The following is a 21,532-nucleotide window of genomic DNA, read 5'->3' as shown; positions in this document are numbered from 1 at the left end:
AGTTACAAAAAGAGGCTATTGTGCAAGAGGGTGAGGAGTGGTTTCTTTGCGTGGATGGTGGTTGAACCTTGGAATGCATTGCCTGAGAGAGTGGTCGGAGTGGGAACAGTCAATGGGTTCAAGGAGTGGTATGATAAACTTTGTATTTCCTAAAAACGACCTCCCACGATGAGTCTTTTGACTCTATGGAGGCCTGGATGATAATAATAATAATAATAATAATAATAATAATAATAAAATCCTTCAGAAGTGCACAGAAATGTTGGATATGTACACTATTGTTATTATTATTATTATATGACACGTCCAAGGACTCATGAGACAGCACTCTACTCCATGCAATCCATGGTCTACACTATTCAATCCTCTCACAATCCATGAAAATGAAATTAACTACACATAACATTATCTATCACCACAATAACACATTTTGTCTAAACTTTGTGTGCAGTAGGGACATTTTGATTGTAAATGGGAGGGAAAACCCTGCTATCTTCATATGAGATTACCTAACTCAGCTTCAATTGAAAAAAGCCCATGTAAAGAATCCTCTCGTTTTTTTTTTCAGCTAATGCCTTTTTTTACTCTCATATAGAGAAGAGGTGAGGCCGTTTTAGCCCGATCTAACTTTTGGAAACTGAGTGAGCAATTCAATCTCCACTGGTAACCAATCAGAGATAGCTGGTCGAAGGCTATCCACTAATTTAAGCAGCCTGCAGTGGAGAGATGGCTCAACACATGCTGCCATCTCGTGGTTACTAACACAATATTTTTAATGTCTGAAATAGTGTGGGTTCAACAGTCAATTTTCTCGAGTTTTATGGGATGAAAAACCCACTTGTCAGTGCCAGAGATTGACTAATTTGGGAACCAGTCTAAAAAAAGGCTTAGAAAAAGTTCCTCTAGTCAGCAACTAGACTTGAACTTAAGTATATCTTTGGGCAGTTTAGTGCTGAGGAGCACAAACACCACTCCCACTGAATTACACAGGCTTCGTATATATATATATATATATATATATAATATATATATACATACATATATATATATATATACACAGGGTGTCCCTGAATTCATGGCCCAAACATGAGGGGATGGTAGTACACACCGAAACCACCAATATTCATCATAGAATATGCGGCCGCAAATGCAGCCCGGTGCTGGCAGGGGCACAGACAAGGCAACACGGCTTAAAAGCACTGAATCGGCAAAACCCCAGCATCCTCAGCATCGACTGGACACAAGATGGAGCAGTTTACAAACGCAGAGAAAGCTGATATGCACCTGATGTACAGCGTAGCTGAGGGCAATGGTAGAGAGGTGCAAAAACTGTACCGTGAGCAATATCCTATGCGGCGTGTGCCCAATCATAAAATGTTTGCTCGACTGCACCTCAGCTGTGTGAGGCAGGCACCTTCCACATCAGTCGACATGATGCTGGACAAGCATGGACAGTCAGAACGCCAACTATGAGCGAGAACATCTTGTGTATGGTGACAGATAACCCAGGTACAAGCACACAAACCACCTCCAGGAGCCTGGGTGTGCATTGGAACAGTGCATGAAGAAGAGCTACAACCCTATCACTTGCAGCGAGTGCAGGCATTGACAGCTGTTGATTATCCCCTGAGCATAGATTTCGCCCAGTGGTTCCTGCAGCAAAGTGTCGTACGGCCCGATTTCCCCACTCATGTGCTCTTTATAGATGAATCAACCTCACGTGAAGGCATAGTCAATGTCCATAATACGCATTTGTGGGCAGCCCAGAAGCCCCATGGTACACGTCCACAGTCGAACCAGCAACGGTTCACCGTCGATGTCTGGGTGGGGATTGTGCATGACTACTTAATTGGACTCTACCTACTGCCGGACCGCCTCGATGGGCAAACGTACCGTATTTTTCTGCAACAGGTTTTGCCGGAATTGCTTCAGAATGTTTAAGTTCCCATCTGCTCCCGTATGTGGTTCCAGCACGATGGGGCACCAGTCCATTTCAGTATGGACGTGCATCAGCATATTAATGCCCCATTTGGGAACCGATGGATTGGGCATGGTGGTTCCATCCCGTGGCCCCCAAGATCACACGATCTTTCTTGTCTCGATTTCTTTCTGTGAGACGCCCGTGCAGTCTGCGGAGGATCTGGTAGCCCGACTGTCCATCGCAGCCAGCGATGTGCGTGACAAGCCTGGTGTATACGAGCAGGTACACCAATCACTACTTTGCCGTTGTGCCGCGTGTATCAACGTTGGTGGGCAGATGTTTGAGCATTTGTTATAATGATCTCCAATAAATGTCACTCTGGAAACCTGTGTCTGTCCTTTATTTCCGACTCCTCACTGTGTTTGCGGCTGCATATTCTATGACGAATATTGGTAGTTTCGGTGTGTACTACCATTCCCTCACGTTTGGGCCATGAATTCAGGGACACCCTGTATGTGTGTATATATGTAGAAAGTTTTTTACCTTCGGTATATACTATGTTAAAGATACCAAGCAATTTTATAAGCTAGGTTTTAATGCTTTTTCCCAAGTAAGCAAACAGACAAGTAAGTCAAGTTTGCGCCTGAACATAGTTCAAGTCTGAGGCAACTCGTGGTAAAGGTGGAGTAAGATCTGATCACTTTCCTTAGTATTTTCCCCTAATGCAAAGCACATCCCCTTGCAGAGATGTATGATGTTATGCATTAAAGGCAAGGGTCACTACCCAGACCAGTTTCAACCTTTATTGAGGTCTCGTCAGTGGGAGCCAGATAGCATCATACATCTCTGCAAGGGGATGTACTTTGCATTAGGGGAAAATACTAAGGAAAGTGATCAGAGCTTACTCCACCTTTACCACGAATTGCCTCAGACTTGAACTATGTTCAGGTGCAAACTTGACTTACTTGTCTGGTTGCTTACTTGGGAAAAAGGATTAAAACCTAGCTTATAAAATTGCTTGGTATCTTTAACATGGTACAAACCCAAGATAAAAAACTTTCTACATCTTACTCTCATCCTGAGATTTTTATTTAATAAGGTCTAAGCACCTTGTGGCAACTTGTTTAGGTAAAATTTATAAGCTCTGCATTATTTCAACCTTGGCATTTTTTGGGTCTGGCTCCCACTGACGAGACCTCAATAAAGGTCGAAACCGGTCTGGGTAGTGGCACTTGCCTTTAATGCATAGCATCATACATCTCTGCAAGGGGATGTGCTTTGCATTAGGGGAAAATACTAAGGAAAGTGATCAGATAATACTCCACCTTTACCACGAGTTGCATCAGACTTGAACTATGTTCAGGCGCAAACTTGACTTACTTGTCTGTCTGCTGACTTGGGAAAAAGAATTAAAACCTAGCTTATAAAATTGCTTGGTATCTTTAACATATATTTTAACATAGTACATTAGTACTGTGGGTGGGCTTAGAAATTTTTCTATCTATTTTTACTTTATATCTTTTTATTTTTTGTGTATTAATTTTTTTCATCATCTATTCCTTATATATGTGGTGCTAGACAAGGAGATCCCTTATTATCATTTATCTTTAATATCGTTATTGATGGCTTTCTTGCTTCTATGCCACCACATATTGGTTTTAATTTGAATGGATGTCATATAAATGCAATGGTGTTTGCAGATAATTTGATACTTGTTGCTGAAACTAAGATGGGTCTTCAGGAGTTGTTAGACCATGCTGCTCAGTATTTTACTTTCAGAAGTCTTGCTATTAACGAAGACAAGTCTTTTACTATCACCTTAATACCATCAAGTCATGACAGGAAAATGAAAGTCCAGGATTACACCTTTAAGAGGGTGGTGTTTCTAACCACCCTCTTAAGCTATCAGTATTTTGGACATGGCAGTACTTGGATTAATGTTTTCAGCTGCTGAACAATGACCTTGGTTGAGTCATCTCTCAACATTTCTGGATAATCTTTTAGTAAAACTCCATGGAAGCCTCAGCAATGCAGTGTGTCATTAAATCAATCTGTGTTACCTAAATAATTCCATTCCTTAGTATTAGGAAAACCAACTTTGATTCAAGTTGGTTTTCCTAATACTATCATCAATTTATCATCAAGCAGTTAGATCTTGGCTGAGATTACCACATGATGTTCCAGTTGCTTATTTTCATGAAGTCGTTAATCTTGTGGATTAGGAATTCCTGCAATGAGATGGATGGTTCCTTGCTTAAAATATCTAAGGTTAAATATACTCCAACATAAAATCTTTGCCTTTTACTACAGCTGCCTTCAGAACTCCTTTGATTCAACAAGAATTAACTAAAATACTATGTTGGACCTTTGATAATAGAATGCATATTGTTTCTCTCTTGAAAGGAAGAGATGAGTCAATCATAGTCAACAGGAAGCCTGTCAATGACTCAGAGAAAGTTCTGTCTCAACATCTTTGGGTCCATAAAGGAACAAGAATGTTACCTTGATGGGAGTATATACATCTGGTCAGGGCTAGGATAAATGGCCTTCTTACCAAGGCTTGTATAGACCATGGTAGGCATAATATAGATACTACATGTAGGACTAGATGTGGGGTTCAGAGCATGACATATATATTATTATTATTATTTCAGGCGACTCTAGGAGTCCTTAGACTCATCGAGGGAGGCCCTAAACATCATGTCCACACAACTATGCAATTACATTCTCACAGTATCTATCATACCTTGTCTTGAACTCGTTCACCGTCATAGCACCCACAACAGATTCTGGCAGCTTATTCCACTCATTTACCACTCTAAAAGTAAAGAACCCAGCTCTAACACCCCTGCTAACCACACTCTTGCCCAGCTTCCATAGGTGTCCCCTAGTTCTCCCACCACCAGTCCTGATCTCAAAAATATCCTCTGAATTAATCCTATAGAATCCCTTTAGCAATTTGAATGTCTCAATCATATCTCCCCTCCTCTGCCTATCAACTAGTTTCTGCAACCCACAAATCTTAAACCTGTTCTCATATGGTTCATTCCATAGACCTGTTATCATCTTAGTCACTCGCCTCTGGATCCTCCCCTCCTCCTCCCCATCAAGAAGGAACCGAGGTGACCAAATCTGGGCACAGTAATCGAGATGAGGTCTTATCAAGGCTCAGTACAGAGGTACAATAACTTGCTTGTCTCTGCTCGTCAAGGTATTTTTCAACAACCAAGTGAGTTGATGAGCTGATTTAGCTACTTTTGCAGTGTGCCCCCTAAACTTCATCTCCTTATCCACCAACACTCCCAAGTCCCTGACCTCATCAATCTCTTGGAGTACAGTTCCACCAATGTGGTATACTGCTGCTAATCTTTTCACCCCAAAATGCATAACCTTACATTTTGTCACATTAAATTGACATCCATTCTCCTTATCCCAGAACTCCAATCTATCTAAGTCATCCTGCAAGACTTTGACATCTTCTGCATTCACTATTGCCCTACCCAACTTTGCATCATCAGCGAACAAATGAATTGTTCCACTTAGATCCTTCCCTATATCGTTAATGAACAGATTAAACAGCAGTGGTCCAAGAACAGAACCCTGCGGCACACCACTAGTCACAGACTGTCTTTTGGACTCTACTCCTGAATAAACTACTCTTTGATATCTCTCCATCAACCAACCACCTATCCATCTCACCAACCCTATATCCATTCCCATATGTTGTAGTTTACGGATTATTATTCCATGTGGTATCCTGTCAAACGCCTTTGCCTCTGGCAAAGGCGTTTGACAGGAGTTTGTTGTTTTAGAACCAACAACATTAGACTTAAAGGCATGATGCAATATGTGCCATCATAAAGAACCGACTAGAACAGAAAGGAGCCAAATATCAGAACTGAGGTATCCTGATCTTTTGGCATCAAGAGATGATAGTGTTGAAAAATTATTTAATTTTCTGAAGAGCTGCAGACTCACTGAGGATCTGAAGACCACTATTTAAGAAATCTTAACTTAAGCATTTCTTAAAGACAAGGACATATTTAGCCAATTTGGCTAAATATGTCCTTGTCTTTACCGTCCAATTCCAGGGATATAGCCACATTCCACTATGTGCTGGTTATGCACAATATACAACCTCTGCCAGTCAAGTTAACCCTACCTTCTTGAGGTGTGGCCTGGTTCCATCAAAGGGACTCTGGGATCAGTATGATATGTTTCACTGCTCAATGAAACTCCATCATCTTGTTAAGTGGAGGTCTAAAGTGACTGTTGAAATGTTTGGCTTCCAAAGAGGTACAATACCCCAACCTCTCAGCATGCAGTGTGAATGATATCCCCCCCCCCCCCAAGGACTTGCCAAACATGCTATTTAGATCCAAAACCTTCCCCGTCGTCAGAGGCTTCCTGATCAGCTGGCACATAATATTGCTGCCATCTATACTGCAAAGTTGTGCCTTGAGGAGACTGTGTAATAGTATGCATGGGTCAGTGTCGAGGGCATAGTGACTGGATGCTCTCTGTATGGGTGACATCTCCATCATTGGACTCCCTGGAAGTGTCATGTAATAATAATAATAATATTTTTTTAATTAAAAATATTCTCACCACCTGCTGTTGTAGCACTTTGAAAATTAATTATTTTACTACATTTTATTAACATACTGAAGATGCCTTTGATACTTAGGCAAAAATTCTACATCTATTAAATGTACTTCAAATGTATCCTATACATCCATATCTTAGCTATCATACCTTGGCAATACACTCAAAAAATCTCTCTCTCTCATACACACTGTAGCTTCTCTATCTCTAACACACTCTTAAATTCCATTATCTCATTCAAACTATATTTTTCCAATTTTCCAGTTAGTTAAATTTTTTAGTTTCAGACAGAAATACAATATTATTATTATTACGTGGCACTGTAAAGGACTCATAGCAGGAGGGCATACTAACTTCTGTAATTTCTATAATTTTTAACTTTAACATTAAATTCAGTACATCATGACAAGCTTCTGAAATAAATCAGAGAAGTATAACTGAAAGAAAATTGCAACTCATGGAATTTCCTTAGCATTAACAAACCTTGTGTGAGTAAGTAAAACTCTTTCTGACATATGTCAGACATTTCTGCAGTTGTAACTACAAGTGATAAAATAAAACAGGAAGAAATTTATACTTTTAGTTATGGTTATTAAAATACAGGATGTTGCAGATGTTACAAATTCAAGAAGTTTGAATGTTGGGGTAACAAAGTTCAAGGTAAACATATAAGGTCACATTATTTATCATGGTGCTTCTGAACATGAACTATGAATCATTTAAACATTTATTTATTCTTAGTACAATTTGCAGAACAGATATACAGATATTATTGTTATTCTGACTGGATGATTGATTAAATGGAATGTAGTACACTAAGTAAAAATCTAGTGTTACTAAATATTATAAAGGCTGAATAATAAATACTGCAACTAAAATTCTGATCTTGGTAAGCTTCTGCAGTTATCCCATTATCCATCTTAGTATCTATCCCATAATGCAAAGCATTATGGGATAGACACTAAGGCAACTAATGTGAAGCCATTAGCATCTCCTACAAGCAGCCTAGTTGTGAAGATACTTCACATGCAAATTTTGTCTGCTTACACTTGAATAAAGGAATAAACAAGAATATAATTACTTGGCAGTTTAATTTATAACCAAGCAAAAAACTGCTGCTACTGCTGAGGGAATGTGGACTGCAGAGTTTGGAAGACAGAAGAAGATGTGATATGATTGAGACTTTTAAACTGTTAAGAGGTAGTTACAGGGTTGACACTGCGGAATTCTTTCGCTTGGTGGAACGGGGGGAAGGAGCAAGGACAAGGAGCCATCCCTGGAAGTTATGAAAGGAAGCTGTGAGTAAAAGGGTGAAGTGGTTTCATTGCATGGGGTGGTTGAACCATGGAATGCATGCCTGATAGTGATGAGAGCACGAACGGTCAATGAGTTCAAGGAGTAGTATGATAGACTGTGTTTTCTGGGAAGGACATCCCATGATGAAACTTTTGACTCCATAGAAGCCTGAATAATAATAATAATAATAATAATAATAATAATAATTTTCTACAACTATCTCTAACCCAGAGTATTTTAATAATGCATGACACATTTCTACTACTTATATATGGGAAATATATGACTTCTGCATTAATTCAATCTTGGTATCTCGTCTGGGTCTGGCTCCACTGATGAGACCTCAATAAAGGTCGAAATTGGTCTAGGTAGTGACTCTTCTTATAATACATATATAATACATAGCATAATACATGTCCAATTAGATGTGTGCTTTGCATTATAGGATACTAAGGCAGTTGGTGTTAAGCCATTAGCCTCTAATCTTTAAATTAATGAATATCAATATTGCATTGAATACATGAAGCCTCAAAAGTATAGTCTGGCATGGCATGGCATGGTATTAACCTAAACATGGTATCTGGTGGGATGAAGCTCATCTTCTCCATAGAAGTAGTTTTAAATATGAATGCATTTTCAAAAAAAAAAAAAAAGTTGTGAAGTCCTTTTACATCAGCTTAGCCCAGTGTTTCTCAACCTTTTTTGGATCATGCCCCACCTCAACGTCTCAAAGATTTTGATACCTCCCCTTAGCATAATAGTCAGCCAAATTCTGAAAGAGTATAATATAAATATGTATATGTACATTTTCTAATTGTCCCCCAAAATCTTCAAATTTCCCCCTGTGGGCATATGCCCCACATTGAGAAACACTGGCCTAACCTGAATCAGAATGATTGTATCTCTCTCCCAAAAGTTTGGGAGATTCTCATTTCATGTAAACATCAAAAATAGTTACTTAAGTATAAAGAGCTAATAAGCTTCATTTTGGCAATGAAAACATTACTTAAATTAAGGGGATATTAAATCCCACATAGTTTTAAAACCGAATAAGAAACTCAAAGATTGAAATCAGAGAGTTTCTTGCCGAATATAGTAAACTATAAAGTATCGGCGACACTAGCGTTAGCCAATGCAAGTGATCCTAGTACGTAGTACTAGTACTATGTAGTACTATGTGGGATTTAATATCCCCTTAATTTAAGTAATGTTTTCATTGCCGAAATGAAGCTTATTAGCTCTTTATACTTAAGTAACTTAATGGTTGCACCTGTTTGGAAAACTTGTTCGCAGAGTACATAAGTTCTTTTCGCTATACACTTTGGTATTAGGTCTAGCTACTCACTGATGAAGCCTCAAAAAAGGCTGAAACCGGTCTGGGTAGTGACCTCCCTCCATAATGTAATAACAGCATACATTTTCTAGGAAATGCGTTTTTACATTATGGAAAATACCTAAGAATAGCGATCTGAACTTCCCCCACCTTTGCAACGAGCTCCCCTGGTATTGTACTACATACTAGGATCACTTGCATTGGCTAACGCTAGTGTCGCCGATACTTTATAGTTTACTATATTCGGCAAGAAACTCTCTGATTTCAATCTTTGAGTTTCTTATTCGGTTTTAAAACTATGTGGGATTTAATATCCCCTTAATTTAAGTAATCAAAAATAGTTTTAATATTATTCATTAATATTAATTTCTAGCTCACAGCAACTGTTTTTAATTGGTAAACTGATTGTTATACGTACATTGTATTCCTGTTCTTTGATTTGTTCGTTTTTACACACTGATGATGTAGTGTTATTTTCAATAAGAAATATCTGCACTTTCATGAAAGTTTATTACTGTGGCTATCATGTAATTTTGTTGCCATCAGCCTCTACATACAAGCAGCCTGGTTGATGATTCTTCACATGCAAACTTTGTTTGCTTACACTTGGATAAAGGATTAACCATCGAAACAGCCAAATGGATAAAATATATAAAAATATATGCTTCATATCCATATTAATTCTATAATATCCAAAGGTTATAGTGACTTCAATGGACACTTTGCACCCATGTAATTATGGATGTATATACACATCAAGGCCGGTACACAGTGGTTAAACAAGAATATAATTTCTTGGCAAATTTAATTTAGAACCAAGTGAAAAAACTTTCCAGAACTATCTCTAATCCAGAATATTTTAATAATAAGGTGACGTCTTTCTACTACTTGCATATGGGAAATGTATGCCTTCTACATTAATTCAACCTTGGTAGTGCTACTGGGTCTGGCTCCTGCCGATGAGACCCCAGTAAAGGTCAAACCAGTCTGGATAGCAGCTCTTTCCATTATGCATAGCAGTGGTGCACTCAGGATTTAATCTTGGGGAGCCGAGTTGAGTAGACGATTTGAGAATACACACTATGCATTGCATATGACCAATGACTGAGCATCTGCAATGATTGCTAATTCATAAGTAGTATAGAAATAGAAGACACAACACAACATAAATAAAAAAAATTAATTTTAATTAGGAAAAGATTTTTGGAAAATTTTCTAGTGTTTTTTTTTTAGTGGGGGGGCCGGGCCCCCTCCCTGGGTGCACCACTGATGCATAGCTACACTTTGGAAAGGATGTGCAATTTCAAAACAACTAGCACCATGCAAAATTCTGAAGATCCAAAAGTTGATTGGTTGGTTTGTGGTCATAGCAGCAATGGTCATAGCAGTACATAAAGTAATAAAAAAATAAGTAAATAACAGGTTATGTAAAAATACAAATTTTAAAAAATTTATTAATGTCATAACTACATATAAATTACACATATAATCAAGTGTAGTTGTATAAATTAATTATTTTAAAAAATTTGAAAACTTTGTGCAATTTGTCCTATAATCAAGTGTAGTTGTATAAATTAATTCTTTTTAAAAATTTGAAAACTGTGCAATTTGTCCTACTCTGACAATCTGACAAACACTCTACCAGAACATGTCAAACGATGAGCGCTGCACTGTTCACACATGTGGATCATCAGCCCTCAATAGATAAGAATGTGTAAGATTACTGTGACATACGTGGAGCCCGACAAGAACAACTTCCTCTCCTTTGTTTCTATGTTGACTAGATTGCCAATGATTAATTTTACTTTTTTTTTTTAAGACTTAATCTCATGTAATTTATTTGTCAGTGATTCTTGTAATAATGACTGCCACCGATCAGTTAACTTTCTTCTTGCTAAATGTCTGTATGGACTGACAAAACAGTAAAAATATGAGGTGACCTAGCTGCTACAGTCTTATTTCTCTTAATTTTAATATGGCTGAAAATCCAAAACAACCGTGAACACAACCTCTGCTGGAAGTCCAGCAGAATTCAAAATTAAGGATCTTCATTTTATACAATAATTATAAAATTGAATGAGGATTGTACACAGTGTAGTGTATTCAGTCTTCAGATTACATCCTCTATGTACACTTTTAACATGACAGACTGATGTTTTAAGGGAATAAGCTGTGGGAACTGACCATGTCGTTAACTTGGTTGTCCAATCAAATTTGTGCAAAAGGACAAGTTCCTGGAGAGTGGAAGGAGGGTAAGACAATACCACTGCATAAAGGTAGTGATAGAATGGAGCTATCAAACTACAGGCCTGTTTGTATTTCTTCTGAAGTTGTTAAATTTTGGAAAAAATTGATAAAATCTCATATAGAGAATTGAGTAGATGAGGGCAATATTATTTATGTAGGCCAGCTTGGATTTGTTAAGGGACAGTATTCTGGTACCTTCTACAATAGAGTAACAAGAGTTGTGGATGAAGCAAGGCATACACTGCCATTTTTTGGATTCTGATTTAAAAATGGGTCTGGATATCAGACTCATTTTTAAACAGACCAGGTTAGTGAATTGGATTGGTAACTGGCTTTCTAATATATATCAAAGAGTTGTATATGGGAGTAGGAGGGTTACAAGTGAAGTTCCACAGGGTGCAATACTGGACACATTACTGTTCAATCATCATGGCAATGATGTTGTCATGAGACTACAGGGAAATATTCAGCTGTTTGCAGATGCTGTAAAGCTTGGGAGGTTTATTAGTAATAATGCTGATTTTTGGTTCTTCAAAAGAATTTGAATAAGCTGGGCAGATAAATAGGAATGTCAATTTGATGCAACTAATTGTAAGATTTTGAAATTTGAGTTCCACAGAGGGGATGCTTCATACTCACTTGGTGAAGTTATACTGGAAGAAGCAAGGGATCTTGGAATGATTGTAGATAGAAATTTAAAGTTTAGAGGATATATTATTATTATTATTATTTGACACCTCCAAGAAGTCCAAAGACTCATCGAGGGAGAGCACCTACTCTACAACTCTGTTTTCATCACTCAATCCACCGACCACACCACTATTTTTTCCAGAGACAATCAAAAACATCCGTGCCCACAGCGGGATTCGAATCCGCAGCCTTTTGCCTTTCGGCTGGAGAGTGGATACACTAACCACTTGGCCAGCAAAGGTTATATTACAAAGGTTGTGAAGACATCTCAGAGAATTTTCTGTAATATTGAGGAGGACAATGACCAGGAGAAATAAAAGGGTGGTGGGTTCGTTGTCTAAAGCTTTGATTAGCCCACATCTGAATCTCTGTGCTCAGATCTGGTCCCCAAGATTTGAAGGGGATGAATAAGTAACCTTGGAGAGTATACAGAGATGGATAAAAAAAAAAAAATGACATCAGGACTGTACAATGTTAATTATGAGGACAGACTGAGGGCAAATCAGACTGCAGAGTTTGGTGGATAGAATACAAAGGTGGAGGGGGGGGGTATATAATTGAGACATTTAAATTGTTGAAACATTATTGGATTAATCCTGGTGAGATTTTTCATATGGTAGAATGAGGGGAAGGAACAAGGACAACAAACCAGTGCTGGACGTTGCAAAAGAAAGTAGTGAGTAAAAGAGTAAGAAGTAAGTTTTCTGTATGGAAAGCAGCAGGAGTACAGAATGCATTGCCTGAGGTGGTGGTGAAAATGCAAATGTTGGGTGAGTGCAAAGAGTGGTATGACAGACTTTGTGTTGAATAGCACTGACCTCTCATGATAAACCTTGTGACTCCATGGATGTCAAAAAAATAATAATAGGATATCTAATATTTATTTTTTTATAAATATTTGATCGATTCAGCATGACAGGCATGTGGTGAGATTGTCTGCAAGGATAGAAAAATCAGAACTCCATGGTTGACATAGGAAGTTAAAGAGGCAGTGAAGAAAAAAAAAAAAATATATCAAAAGTTATTCAAATTAAGCGGATATTGAATCCAACATTATTTCAAAGCCAAATAGAGAAACTACAAGAGTTTCAGAGAAAATGCAAGAGTTTCATGCCGAATATAGATAGAAACCATAAAAATTATTATGGTGGATCCAAGCGTAAGCAAACCTTTCATGACAGGGGCAACTCGTAGTAAAGGTGGATTACGCTCTGATCACTATCCCCTTAGTATTTTTCCATAATATGTCAAACACATCGCCCAGGAGATGTATGATGTAAGATCGCCCAACTCAGAGTTGTTCCACTTGGTGACAGGCTCACCCCGTCACCAAGTGGAACAACATGCTGAGAAGTTCCGAGAAGAACTTCTCAACATTGGTTCTACCTAGTGGCAGGCTCACCCCCACAACCAAGCAGAGCCATAATCTCAGCGGTGGCCCCACTCAGAGAAAGGCAAAAACCTATCCCCAAGCAGAGCCTCTCAGAGCCAGCCCGAAACCGGTTTCAACCTTTGTTGAGGTCTCATCAGTGAGTAGGCAGACCCAAATTGTAAATACTCAGGTTGTAGTGATGCAGAGTTTATACTTTACCATACGAATTGACAAGAGGTGTCACATTACAAAAGCCACCAAGAATACTGAAATAGAAAACCAAAGGCTTCACTTCGGCAATGCAAAATTATTCAAATTAAGTGGATACTGAATCCAACATTATTTCAAAGCCGAATAGAGAAATTGCAAGAGTTTCATGCCGAATACAGATAGAAACTATAAAAGTTTCGGTGGATCCAAGCATAAGCAAACCTTTCATGACATCACTACAACCTGAGTATTTACAATATGGGTCTGCCTACTGACTGATGAGACCTCAACAAAGGTCGAAACTGGTCTGGGTAGTGACCCCCCCCAATAATGTATAACATCATACATCTCCTAGCAGATATGTTTTACATTATGGGAAAATACTAAGGATAGTGATCAGAGTTTAACCCACCTTTACTACGAGTTTCCCCTGTCATGAAACGTTTGCTTATGCTTGGATCCGCTGAAACTTTTATAGTTGCTATCTATATTCGGCATGAAACTCTTGTAGTTTCTCTATTCAACTTTGAAATAATGTTTTATTCAATATCCACTTAATTTGAATAATTTTGCATTGCCGAAGTGAAGCTTTTTGGCTCTTATTTCAGTATATCAAAAGTTCTAGCAAATAAGTCAGCTTTTACTCTTACAGAATAAGAGACAAATGTAAGAAAGTTAAACACTGTGTAAACCTAGTCAAACAAAAGTCATGGAAAGAGTTTGGTAAGAACATGGAAAATAAATATCAATAAGTTGGCAAAATAATCTGGAGACCATTGATAAATCTCAGAAATGGAGGAAAGAGTGCTGTAAAAGGAATTAGAGATGATAAAGTTGACATGAAAACTAGAGAAAAAGATAGCCTTGAAGTATGGAGTAATTACTTCGAAAAATTGCTAAATGAAACAATCAGTGACAGCAGTGGTAAAAAAACTCAACAGGCATGCAATCAGGAATACATATCCATACTTGAAGTAGAAAAAGCCATCAAAAGCCTGAAATGTGGAAAGGCAGCTGTAGTAGATGATATTTGTCCAGAAATGCTGAAGTATGGAGGTATAAAAGTCTTACAGTGGCTGCAATGCATAGTTCAGAAGGCCAGAACAGAGGAACGAATTCCAGATGATTTGAGTAGAGCTTTTTTAACTTATGGAATATTTGAGTATTTTAACTTATGGAACATAGTATCCATATATAAAAAGGGAAATAAAACTGAATGTGAGAATTACATAGGTATTTCCCTACTGAGTGTTCAGTAAGAGTTTGGTAAGATTTATACTTGAGAAACAGTTGAAAAGGATTGTGGAAGGAAAGCTTGGTGAAGAACAAGCTGTATTCTGGCCAAATTGAGGCTGTCAGGATCAGATTTTTGCTTCACGATAAATAGTTGAGAAGCCATGGGAATATAACAAAGATCAGTCAGTCTTTTAAGTTTTGTAGATCTTGAAAAGACATATGACAAGGTGCCAAGAGAAAACCTATTCAAAGCACTACAGCTGAATGGTGTCAATGGGCATTATATCAAGCAATACCTAGTCTTTATTTGAGTTATAAGTCAGCAGTTAGAATCGAAGGAAGTACAGGAAGATGGTTTAATGCTATATCTGGTGTCAACAAAGATGTACATTATCCCCTGTGTCATTCATTATATATGGATCACATTATGATGGAAAGTGGTATTAAACCTGATATAAAAATTGGAGTTATACTTTTATACTTAAATAAATCCAGCACAAGTGTGCAAGATTCCCTAACTAAATCGAATAACTGTTGTAATTTGGGATGAAGGTTAGCAATAACAAGACATGAAAACAGGAAGAAGTATTGATAACTGCACTGTGAATGAAGAACCTATAGAACAAGTAAAACATTTCAGCTACTTAGGCACGATTTTTAGTGAAGATGGTAAATTAAATATGGAAATAGATAACAGAATCAACAAAGGTGATTATGGTGTGGTAGGAGATATGGTAGGAAGTCAACTGAATAAATTTATATGAAATAAGAGAGAAATTAGTCAAAACACTAAATTAGCTATATACAACACAGTGTATACAGCAGTGTCCAATCCAATTTTAACTTATGGATCTGAGAGTAGGGTTAGAAATAAAACACTTGACCAAAGACTAGAGACCACAGACATGAGTCCTGAGAAAGATTAGGGGCATGAACATCAATGGCAATATCATATTAAATACAAGGATATTAATAAAGAACTTGACATTATGAGCATCCAGGAATGTGTTAGCAGAGCTAATCTCAGATGGTATGGTCGCTTAAACAGAATGGGTGGGAGGAGGAAAGATTAGCAAAAGAAGTTTGTTCTTTGCCAGGTTGGCAAGAAAAAAGATCCAAAGAAAGACCAAGATATAGGTGGATTGATACAGTAAAAAGTGCCTTAAAGACAGAAATATGGGATCTGATAATGTTAGAGTCTTGACAGGTAACAGATTGATTTGGAAGAAAATTGTACATAAGAAGTTAGTAATGATGTAAGTTTTTCATGTAGTACTATCGTAATTATCCTGTATACCCCTTGAGGGTACATGTCAAGAATTTGATGATGACGAGATATGATCCAAGCTCTGGTCTTCATTTGATGTTTTTTATTGTTTTTTTTTCTCCTGTTTGGCAGTCAGGATTTCACCATGGCTTTGGATATTGTGGAAGTTGAAAGTGTTTTTGGAGCTTAGATTATTGCTCCTTGGACATACAATCTGTTACATACATAAAAGTGGAGCATTATGAAAAGTAAGAGGGAGTGAAGTAAGAGCTTTTTGCCAGATAATTAGATACGACTGTGTTTTAATAGCATTCAAATTTACTAAGTTGTTTTCATCCCACTTGAGAAAGTGAGTTCAGCATTTAAAACATAGGTTATAGAAAATCTTGAAACTCAATCGTTTTTAAGTACTGCAGTGAAGAATAGCAATGGTAATACTGTTATTAGCAAAACTACAAAGTATGAATTGGATTGGAGACAGAGATAGGTCACTGACGTGAGGTGAGAATACAGAACAGTAAGATACTCTAGCACTAATAAAGAAATCTGATGGGAGGAAGCCATCAACTATCAGAAAGGAAACAGGCAATCCAATCACAAAGAGCAAGGGAGAGAGAAACCAGGATGGTAAAAGGTTTCAATGCTAGATACAATCAAATGCAATTGAAATATCAAGAATGACCATATTAATTTCTCGATGGCTTGATTCCAAAAACGAGTAAGGTTAGTTAGGAGGAATCAGAAATGATGGTAAATGTGAAGATGAAATTAAAAGAAGGATAATCACAGGGAAAAAAGCTATGTTAAACCTGACAAAAATTATGAAAGATAGAGGTGTGAGGATAGAGGTAGAGACGCCATGAAAGTTAGATTTGTCAAAGCAATGGTATTTCCAATAGTAACGTATAGATGTGAAAGCCGGATTATTAAAAAGACAGAAAGTGAATTGATTCATTTGAATTGTGGGTGTCGAGGAGACTATTAAGAATCCCATGGACTGCAAGAATGATCAATAAGAAGGTTTTAGAGAGTATAAAGACAGAATGCTACTTGGAGATGATGACTGCTAAACAGAAGTTGATGTACTTTGGCAAGTATTAGACATATTAGGCAAGCTGATGAATCACTGGAAAAGGCAGTTATGTTGGGAAAACTTAAGGGAATGAGAAGAAAAGGAAGACCACAAAAGAGATAAATGGACAACATGAAAGAACTTACCAACTTGAACTTACAAAGGCTCTGGAATGAGAATGGCAGAATACATATTGGTGATCCCTAATTAACTGATGTTTCTCTAGATAATGAAAAAACTGGTTGGTTGAAGACCTTCTCCATCACTTTCAAAGAGTATTGGGGCAAGAACAATGGAAGATAATTTGATGACTGACTTTTTTCTCTTTTTAGAAATAGGCTGGATAAAGGCTTGCTTCATGCTGCCAAATGAATATTACAGCTTATATAGACAATGCAGGCAGGCATTAATTCTGAAGCACAAGTTTTGATCACAACTGGAAGGACCAGAAGAATTATTGGTATCAAGACTAATGAGGATTTTTCTGATATCCTTATGACAGTGAAAGATCAAAGGAGGTCATCGAATTGGAACTTGTAGAGCCATAGAGTATAAGGCTGAGATTAGCTGGGAGGAGATTGACTTCAAGTGCATCTGTAGGGAGGGAGAAATATTTCAGTTAAGAAAAGGTCCAAACCATGGGAATAATAAGTATTGTCTTGCATTCTGGTTGGTGGTTTAACCATTTTTTTAGATCATGACTGAGAACAAATAATTCAACTTCCCTTTTGGCTTGGGCTATGAAGTAAAGAAAAGAAGCCAGCTTGTGTTGTGAATATTAAGATCTTCCAGGAAGATAATCTCACAATTTTGGATAATTAGACTGTATAAAATCAACTTTTAGAAATAAGCAATCAATGAAGGCAGCATGATTATCAGAATAAGTAGAGTAGCAAAGGCAGCAGGTGAAAGCTATAAGTAAAGTAAGGAAATCTTAAGAGAGAGCAGATCAAATTTCAGGTTTGATAACCTTTAGCAATGAATGTCTGATATGATGCAAACGTATTGGGCAGATGAGGGTAATGTTATCAGTGAGAGTCAACATGGATTTGTGAAGGGGGGGGGGTGGGCGCTCTTGTTTTAGCAATATGCTAGCCTTTTATAATAAAGTTACAAAGAGTAGTAGACGAGGGAAAGGCATATACTGCCATTTTCTTGGACTTAGCGAAGGCATTTGACATTTGACCTATATTGTTCAACCTTTATATCAATGACATTGTCAGTGGATTGCAGGGGGAATATTCAGTTGTTTCTGGATGATGCGAAGCTGGGAAGGGTTATTAGTAATAGTGCAGATGTGGTAGTCCTGCAAGAGGATTTGAATAAGCTAGACAGATGGGCAAATGAACGGGGGTGTCAGTTTAATGCGGCAAAATGTAAGGTCGTGAGGATTGGGACACATCGATGAGACGCTGCATACTCTATTGGAGGAGCTATACTGGAGGAAGTAGAGGAGACAAGAGATCTGTGGTTGATGACTGATAGAAACCTGAAATTTAGGGGACATACTGCAAGGTGGTGAAGATAACAGAGGATTGCTGCAATAATGAGAAGGACACTGACTTGCAGAGATAAAAGAGTTATCATTGTATAAGACACTGATCAGACCACACTTAGACTATTGTTCTCAGATTTGGTCCCCAGGATTTGAAAGGGATAAATTAACTGTGGAAAGGGCACAAAGGCGGATAACAAAGATGGTTTCAGGACTGTACAATGTTAGTTATGAGGATCGGCTAAGAGAATGTGAACTGCAGAGTTTGGTGGATAGAAGGAGAGGTGATATGATTGAACAGCGGGAAGGAGTGATCACAGTAAGCTCCCTGGAAGTTACGAAAGGAGGCTGTGAGCAAGAGGGTGAGGAGTGGTTTCTTTGCATGAAGAGTGATTGAACCATGGAATGCATTGCCTGATAGAGTGGTGAGAGCGAGAACGGTCAATGAGTTTAAGGAGTGGTATGATAGAGTTTGTGTTTCCTAGGAGGGGCATCCCACGATAAGTCTTGATAGACTTTGTGTTTCTTAGGACAGACCTCCTGCGATGAGTCTTTTGACTCCATGGAGGCCTGAATAATAATAATAGTATATTCCTCCTTTTTTTACAAAAAGCATCATGCTAGATGTAGTTAGGATAGCTGAGGTGGACAGTAGTCATGGAAGGGGTTTGGAATAACATATTAGGTTTTGACACGTATAAGTGTTAGTATATATTATTTACAATGGTCAACATAACTGTGAATACACTGTTCATGTTACATACAGAAGAAATGAGGGTGGGAAAAAAATGGGGACTTTCATTTGATATGGTGTCTAAACATAGCTTCTGTTCACTTCAAGCGTCCAGTAAGCAGTTACACTTGGCAATAAAATTAACATATATACCAACTAATAACTAACACTTCAGAGGTTCGTTTCCTCTGAGATCTGTGGCCCACCACACTCTGACTTCTCCTTCGCCATGCTGATTTCCACCAATAAGCACTCCATGGTGCTTATTGGTGGAAATTTATCCAGCATAGTTATAGCCTGTCAATGTGAAGGCGGAATTGGAAAGTCATTTGGTTGTTTCAGATTGGCCAGACTTCACAACCAGCATAAACTTAGCTTGGACATAAATATGAGATCAATTCAACTTACAAGATTAGGCTAATTATTATTATAATAATTCACACACTGCTTATCATATCATCTGGGTAGTGAACCCTTTCCCATTATACATTTGCAAATATTCACATTTGGAAGGAAGTACTGCGTGTTATGAAATACTGAGGTAACTGATGTGAAGTCAACGATCTCTACACAGGAGTCGTGGTGTTACTTAACGTTTTGTTTGCTCGGGGTTGGGTGAAAAATCATTGCAAAATATGTCATTCCATGGAAGTTGTAATATTTCCATATCAAGCGAAAAAAACTTTCTAACAATATAACTGGACAATATGAATTGCTATAAATTCAATAAAGCGATATCACCTCATATACGCGGCTTTGCTATATAAGTTACGATAAAATTAAAACATATATCAACAATATTTACTGAAATATGATTAAAATCGAAATATATTTATACCGTACCTCCACCATTAATGTAACAGTAATACGGAAATCTCCAAAAATTACTCAATCCTAGAGCTTGACACACAAAACATAATAAACAATCCAATTTCCGGTACCATTGTGGTCGAGTTGATTTTTCGTACACAACTTCGTTAGGATCATTTTCTGAGACTTCGGATTCTTCTTCATCCACCGCTGGTAATACTGACATAAAATTCAAATCTCGAAGTTCGGGTAATGAGCGGGACATTCGTCTACTGCAGCCCACTGTGGGAACGCACAAATTTTCAACGTCAAATTCATTTACACGACCGAGATAGGATGCAGGCCGGGAAGCGAACGATGCAGATCTCATCAAACCAAACTTTTCATCCACAAATTCTTCTTCTGATGCTACGGTATCGGCTGCTCCAAAAGTAAACTTTGTTGCCTTCGTGCTGAAACCGGGTGATGGAAGATAAAACGTGGGCACCGGCCGTCCATCCAAACTTGTTGCCGATGAACTGCTCGTCAGCACGGGTTTGGTATTACTGAACTCTTCGGAAGCAGAAAGCGGTCGTTCCTTCTTATTTCTTGGACGTTTCACAGTAAACCCATCCATATTTCGTTCAAGAATGTTACTTACTGATTTGTTATTCTTACATTTGCTCAAAATGTTAACTACAGTAATTAAGTTGGAGGTTTTCTGCCGATGCACAACACGAACTCAACACAAGTCGCCATACTTCCGCTACTTCTCGACTACTGTACTGTTATCTTAGTAGGGTGTTAAATTAATATATCTAAAAAATTAATCAGGCAACAATTACGGAAAGTGGCCTTTCAAAAAAAAAAATTGTTTTCCCTACATAATATAGAAAATGTAAGAAATAAATTTAAAATGGTTGTTTTTAAAATGCAAATAGTGGTTCACTTTTATTCAAACAAATAAAATCAAGTTCTACGATTTGGATGTATGACATTTAAGAAATGTCTTAAACTTCTTTTTTTTTCTTCTTTTAGTTGCTTCTCATAAACAATAAACACTATGCAACTGAGAGATTAATTAGATAATAGCTCTCCCGTAATCTAATATATGTACTCTTAACATTAGTAACCAAGATGACAATAAACTTCAGTTACCATTTGATATACAGTCTTTTTAAGTAAATTGAAACGCAGAACAGTGAGTTTATAATTTGAAATCAAAAGAGTTTCTAGGACTGGGTAATTCAATTGCCAATTGTAACT

The 21,532-nt window shown here is 37.7% G+C and overlaps 1 protein-coding gene across 1 annotated transcript in view; it reads right to left on the bottom strand.

Moving 5' to 3' along the window:
- Positions 1–21,027, bottom strand: part of LOC150107817 (sodium-dependent dopamine transporter-like) — a 361,184-nt gene extending 340,157 nt beyond the window's left edge. Inside the window, exon 1 of the mRNA XM_090392068.1 lies at positions 20,321–21,027. Coding sequence (XP_090248194.1) covers positions 20,321–20,903 — 583 coding nt within the window. The 5' untranslated portion in view covers positions 20,904–21,027. The remainder of the gene's footprint in view (positions 1–20,320) is intronic.
- Between the last annotated feature and the right edge of the window lie 505 nt (positions 21,028–21,532).

Source organism: Typopeltis vanoorti, chromosome 4, assembly GCF_054136105.1.
Source record: "Typopeltis vanoorti isolate ZY-2024b chromosome 4, IOZ_Tvanoo_1.0, whole genome shotgun sequence".
Classification (NCBI taxonomy): domain Eukaryota; kingdom Metazoa; phylum Arthropoda; class Arachnida; order Uropygi; family Thelyphonidae; genus Typopeltis; species Typopeltis vanoorti.
Note: the sequence above shows the minus strand (reverse complement) of the source record. Positions and strands in the feature narration are given on the sequence as shown.